Genomic DNA, 6,559 nt, shown 5'->3' with positions numbered 1-6,559 from the left:
GGGAGTGGGTGCCGGGCCATCAGGCAGAAGGCAGCCCCAGCCACTGCTGTGCCCAGGAAACTTTCCAGCACTCCCTGGGGACCAACAGGGGCTCAGGACAGGAACCTGAAGGCCTCAGCACAGGATTTCAAACTTCCAGGGAGCCTCCTCAGCCCACCCAAAGTTCCATAGAACCCTACCCACCTGGGAACCTCCAGTGGCATCTCCCAGCAAACCCCCAAATGTGATGGCATTCGTGATGGTGGCTAGGTAAATGTAGAGCATGGCCGAAAAGCACTGGGGGTGCAGGGCATCCAAGAAATCGCTGGGGTACCATGAAGCCTTCCTGCGAACGTCCTGAACAAGGCCCCCAAACAGCCTCCCGCCCAAGGGTTGTCAGTGATCCAGGTTTCTACACCCCACGCCCACATCCTTCTACTTTCTCTGTGGTCAGGTGATACCTCCCACAGTAAGTAAGCACACTCCTTGGTGCCCCCGTGACTCTCCTCTCCATCCTCCACTCCACCCCCTCCACCCTCCAGGATTCCCAGCTGCGCCCACCCAGCTCATCTCACCTGCCAGTTCGCTGCAACTCCACGCTGGGCGCCTGGGGCCCATCACGGTGCCTGTCCTCAGCTGGGGCCCTGTGTGGGGGCAACAGGCCCTTGACCTGCACTTGCAAGGTGAACCTGAGGAGAGGGAAGCCCAGGTTGGCTGAGGATCTTTAACCAGTTGATGTCTCTGCCAGAATGCATGTCATCCTGCCCCCTGGTGGCTGCTCGTGTCCCTGCCAGCCAGAGGCCTGTCTGACCACCAACACTCGTGGAAGAGGGGACAGGTCACACTGACCCATGAAAGCCAGGCTGCACAGAGGAAGGAGGGGAGGGGATGAAATTTGCTCAGGTCTTATAGTGAGAAGGCGTTGAGCAGAACTCACGTCTATGCCTCCAAATCCAGAGGAAAGTCCTAATTTTTCCTGGCATCCTACCCCTCCTTAACAGTGGCACTAGATCCAGAGCCCATGGGGAAAACCCTATGGAATGATGGGCCGGGTACCTTTTATGCTGAGAGGGTAGACATTTGGGCGGGGAAATCCGGGCTGTTGGATCCCACCGACCTGGAGGAAGCACTGTCACCTCCTCTAGGAAGGCATCCAAGGCTGCCAGAAGGTCATGAAGACTGTTGGCTCGACGAACTGACCACTGGAATTGCTGAGGATAGGGGCACAGAACAGGTGGTAAATGCAGATTTGATCTGGACTCAAAGTCCAGTTTCACAGTCTCAAAACTAGACACAAGTCACCTAGGCAAATTATACTTTCATTTGTGTGTGCATGCGTGCACACATTCACTCATTCAGAGTATCCATTGAGCACCTACTGTACACCAGCACTGGGCCGTAATGGAGTTATAATGCAGTTAAGGAAACCAGCCTGCAGGCTCATGGACACAAAGCCACATTGCTGTACTTAGTCACACAGGGTCCAAACTCACACAGCTGCCCAACTCACCGGGTCGCTGAGGAGAACAGCTGCTGCCCGGCCCATCTCATGGTAGCCCCTTCCCAGCATGGGGGGACCCAGGAGGAGGCAGAAAAACCTGAGGAAGGAACCAGCTGCAGGGAGGCTCAGAGGCTGCTTTCCTATAGGACAGTTCTGGTCTCTGAAGCTCAGCTGCGACCTCCCCACCAGCTTCATGCACACTTTCTCTATAGTAGTGACCTCTCCAGACCCTGAGCACCACCCCCCACACACTCTTAGAAATTTAGGCCCAAAGACTCTCCCCAGTCTTCTCCCTAGTAAAGACCCTTCTGGGCTCCAGGATCCCTGATTTCCTATCAGTAGACTCACCTGCTGGGGAGAGGCACCTCAGTGAGCGGCCCCAGCACCACTGGATCCCGCAGTCGCACAAAGGCCCCCAGGGGCTGTGCCAAGAAGCCCAGCTCCCCTGCCAGCACAGCCCCTGCCTCAGCTCCTGGAGGCAGCTTCTGTCTCAGGGGGTTCTGACGCGGGTCGGGATCAAGGAGATACAGTGGAGAGGTTACTTGGGGAGGTCAGGACCTCAATCAATGAAGAGTCTGGAAAGTGGGCCTCTGTTGATTTTTAACCCCTCTCCAACCCTGCCTGAGGAAGGGCCACAAACCTGTTCCTTCAGAGGAGCTTCCTCATCATAAGAAGCCTTTCTAGGATGAGTAGGTCCTATAAAATAAGATCATGCAGTGATTAAGAGCACAGGCTTCAGGCCTGGCACAGAGGTTAAGGCACTGGATCTTATAAGGCTGACTGCATGGTTCAAGCCCTGGACCCAGCAGCTTGAAAAACATGCTAGGCACATGTGCATTCTCTGAGAGAATAGAGAAGGGATGGAAGTATGGCTATCCCCCCAGGGCATGATTTCTCACTTTCTCTCTCTCTCTCTCCAGTGAGCAAACTAAAAACATAAAATAAAAAAGCACAGGCTTTAGAGGTGGATCCACAGGGCTCCCTAACCAGTGTTGTCATGGACAGTTTGTGAAAATGGAGTACATCCTACCACTCTCTGAGCCTCTATTTCTCATCACTAAAATAGGGGTGATTATGGTACTACTTATAGGCTGACTGTGAAGGCTAAAGGAGATACTATGTGCAAAGCTTCCAGCAGTGCCTACCAAGTACATCCCTTCACAGAGCTCTGACCATTTTGATTCCAGCACGCCCATCCTCCGCCACCATTACCAACACCTCCCTCTTAGCTATGAGTCTCGGGTTGAAGTCTGAGTTGAACATGGGCCACTTCCGACCTGGGAAGGTGTAGAGGAGAACTGAGACCCTCCCACCCCAGGGTCATGGTCCTGGGCCCAGGGTGGGGTCTCTCACCCCAGCAGGGACTGGTGCCTGTGGTCGAGAAGTGGTGCTGGGGTCTCTGTAGCAGCAAGGTCTGCAACTGCCCTCTCAGCTCCGGACTCAGTGACTCCACCCTGGTCACCTGCTCTGGAGGACAAATGTGAAGCTTGAACCCCTTCTTGAGAGCACCCCCACCCCACACTCTTCCTCCTTCCCCTCCTTTTAGACTGCTTTCCCTTCTAAGTCTCAGGGAATACAGAGGTCAATGAACTTGCTCCTCCACTCTGCTTTTCCATCTCCATCCTGTGACAGGAATGGACAATCCCTGGGGTGGGGTGCGGTGGGCTCTGGAACATTCCACAACTTTTGGGGGAAAATAGCATGGCTACCTATACCCTCCCTACAAAGGCTCCCAGCCTACCCACGAGCTCCAGGAGGCTCTGAGCTGGACAGTCCAGCAGTATCAGGCCCTCGGCCAGCAGGCTGCGAAGCTTCTGGAGGCTAGGTAGTGCCAGGGTGGGCACATGGGGGGCACTCCATCGGCCTGCGCCCACCTCCAGCTTCTCCTCAAACAGCACCCACCTGCAGTGGAAAGGGAGGTGACAGTGTTATTGGGGGCATCTCTCTTACATCCAGGAGTAGGGACACAGAGAGCCAGGGAAAGTAGGCCAGTGGGGGCATTCTGAGCCCGGCAGTGCAGTTTTCCCCTCCCCAGGCAGTAACCCCTCACTCGAGTCTTGGGGAACTCAAAATGAGGCTGCTGAGCAGGCTGAGTATCAGAGGGACATGAAACCCTGAAATAACGGACTATAGAGAAAAAAAAATTCTGCTTTTGGGTGGGAAGGAGTCCCACTGGGGGTCATGGAGGAGGCCTCAGCCGAGGAAGGAAAAAGACCCCACAGAACTGCCTGAGTCCCACTCACCTGCCTGTCTCTTTCCATTCCAATGCCTGGGGCCAGCCTAGCAGCTCATTCAGCTGAATGAAGAGCAGAGGGTCTTTGGGTACCTCCAGTTCCTTGTTGTCTGTGTCTAAGGGGCCATCAGGTCTGGGGTCTGAGCTAGGGCCACTCTCCAGCTCCCCTGCAGGAACATCTTCATGAGTGCTGGAGGCATCAAACGCCTCCTGGTCTGGCAGCTTCATCTTGGTGGATGTCACAGAGAATCTCCAGACCTAGGTTCTGAAGCCAAGGGCCCCCGGGCTGACTGCATTTATAATGCACACACCTCTTCCCACCTACCTCCTCACCCCCCACCTCAGCACAACACAAACAGAGCAAAGCCTGCTGGTTCTAGAGCCACCAGGTCACCTCTGCCCCTACTTATTTCCCCCACTCTCCTCTGGTCTGAGAGTGCTTGTAATGATCCCCTGTTTTTTTCCCAGGATTTCCAGAAATGCCCTCACCTGGGACCAAAGTGTGTATGAGGGCTGCAAATCTGGTTTGACCCTGCTGTGTTTTGTGTAAATAAACAAGAGTAAATGGCCGGCGTAGGTTTAAGGATTGACACCCCAGGGTATAGTGTCCCCCTAGCCTATGTCAAATACAAACACCAAACATTCAGAACTATTTTGAGTATCACCAATACACCCACAGGGCCCACAGACAACACCCCTTTGCACAAACAGGGACCTAATAAGTAACTGGTCTCTAGAAGCCAGACAGGGTAAAGGAGACAGCAGGTAGAGGAGGCAGTTCATGGAGAACGTGATGCCTGGTCTTTAATCCTAGAATCTCCCCAACTTAGCCGTGTCCCTATCTGCCTCTCTATCACAGCTCCCCAATGAACATGGAAGAGCCAATGAGGCTGTGTGTGTGACAGAGCTCCAAGGGCTAAATAAGCAGAGGAAGATGTGGCCCATTGGCAAGTCCTAATGACTCTGCCTTCAAAATATACCCCAAGTCCAATCAGCACTGCTACCCTGATCCAAGCCACTACCACCCGGATATTTTGGTAGCTTTGTATTCTCTTGCAATAATCACCGGTGGCAGTGGTTAAGGAGGCTGGCTGGATCCCACATGTCTGATCTGATAACATGATGAGTCCTGGACCCAGCAACTTGAAAAACACGGAAGGGAGGTGTGCATGCATGCTGAAAATTGCGAGAGGAGAAAGGATTGCGACTGTGGCCATCTCACTTGAGGGGGGTGCTTTCCCCCACAGAACTGCCTGAGTCCCACTCACCTGCCTGTCTCTTTCCATTCCAATGCCTGGGGCCAGCCTAGCAGCTCATTCAGCTGAATGAAGAGCAGAGGGTCTTTGGGTACCTCCAGTTCCTTGTTGTCTGTGTCTAAGGGGCCATCAGGTCTGGGGTCTGAGCTAGGGCCACTCTCCAGCTCCCCTGCAGGAACATCTTCATGAGTGCTGGAGGCATCAAACGCCTCCTGGTCTGGCAGCTTCATCTTGGTGGATGTCACAGAGAATCTCCAGACCTAGGTTCTGAAGCCAAGGGCCCCCGGGCTGACTGCATTTATAATGCACACACCTCTTCCCACCTACCTCCTCACCCCCCACCTCAGCACAACACAAACAGAGCAAAGCCTGCTGGTTCTAGAGCCACCAGGTCACCTCTGCCCCTACTTATTTCCCCCACTCTCCTCTGGTCTGAGAGTGCTTGTAATGATCCCCTGTTTTTTTCCCAGGATTTCCAGAAATGCCCTCACCTGGGACCAAAGTGTGTATGAGGGCTGCAAATCTGGTTTGACCCTGCTGTGTTTTGTGTAAATAAACAAGAGTAAATGGCCGGCGTAGGTTTAAGGATTGACACCCCAGGGTATAGTGTCCCCCTAGCCTATGTCAAATACAAACACCAAACATTCAGAACTATTTTGAGTATCACCAATACACCCACAGGGCCCACAGACAACACCCCTTTGCACAAACAGGGACCTAATAAGTAACTGGTCTCTAGAAGCCAGACAGGGTAAAGGAGACAGCAGGTAGAGGAGGCAGTTCATGGAGAACGTGATGCCTGGTCTTTAATCCTAGAATCTCCCCAACTTAGCCGTGTCCCTATCTGCCTCTCTATCACAGCTCCCCAATGAACATGGAAGAGCCAATGAGGCTGTGTGTGTGACAGAGCTCCAAGGGCTAAATAAGCAGAGGAAGATGTGGCCCATTGGCAAGTCCTAATGACTCTGCCTTCAAAATATACCCCAAGTCCAATCAGCACTGCTACCCTGATCCAAGCCACTACCACCCGGATATTTTGGTAGCTTTGTATTCTCTTGCAATAATCACCGGTGGCAGTGGTTAAGGAGGCTGGCTGGATCCCACATGTCTGATCTGATAACATGATGAGTCCTGGACCCAGCAACTTGAAAAACACGGAAGGGAGGTGTGCATGCATGCTGAAAATTGCGAGAGGAGAAAGGATTGCGACTGTGGCCATCTCACTTGAGGGGGGTGCTTTCTCTCTCTCTCTCTGTCTCTCTGTCCCTCTCATTGAGCACACACGTCCTGTAGCATTTTTTAAAAAGCCAACTGGGCCACATGACTTTTCTCCTCAAAATTAATCCAATATCTGCTCATTATTCCTAGAAGAAAAATCAAACTTGTAATGGCCCACAGGACCCATAGGCTGGCCCTAGCCCACCTCTTCAACCAACCTCACACCATTCCCCACTTGCCAGTTCCACCAGCCTTCCAACTCTTACACAAAGCCTGTTCCTGCCTGGGGGTGTCTGTAGTAGCTTTTCTCTCTGCCAAAGAAGCTTTTCCCTCAGGTTTTCATATGACTGGATCCCTGTCACCTAGGTCTAT

General features: G+C 53.0%; 1 protein-coding gene across 1 annotated transcript in view; it reads right to left on the bottom strand.

Annotated features, from left to right (window-relative positions):
• The window catches only part of SLC4A9 (solute carrier family 4 member 9), a 14,267-nt gene extending 10,301 nt beyond the window's left edge, over positions 1–3,966 (bottom strand). The window contains exons 1-10 of the mRNA XM_006156206.3: positions 3,724–3,966; positions 3,222–3,382; positions 2,834–2,947; positions 2,121–2,176; positions 1,829–1,980; positions 1,490–1,577; positions 1,036–1,190; positions 555–668; positions 184–358; positions 17–74 (exon numbers count right to left, since the gene is read on the bottom strand). Coding sequence (XP_006156268.1) covers positions 17–74; positions 184–358; positions 555–668; positions 1,036–1,190; positions 1,490–1,577; positions 1,829–1,980; positions 2,121–2,176; positions 2,834–2,947; positions 3,222–3,382; positions 3,724–3,941 — 1,291 coding nt within the window. The 5' untranslated portion in view covers positions 3,942–3,966. The remainder of the gene's footprint in view (positions 1–16; positions 75–183; positions 359–554; positions 669–1,035; positions 1,191–1,489; positions 1,578–1,828; positions 1,981–2,120; positions 2,177–2,833; positions 2,948–3,221; positions 3,383–3,723) is intronic.
• Between the last annotated feature and the right edge of the window lie 2,593 nt (positions 3,967–6,559).

This window comes from Tupaia chinensis, unplaced genomic scaffold, assembly GCF_000334495.1.
Source record: "Tupaia chinensis unplaced genomic scaffold, TupChi_1.0 Scaffold000484_1, whole genome shotgun sequence".
Lineage (NCBI taxonomy): Eukaryota > Metazoa > Chordata > Mammalia > Scandentia > Tupaiidae > Tupaia > Tupaia belangeri.
This window is presented reverse-complemented; position numbering and strand designations above follow the sequence as displayed.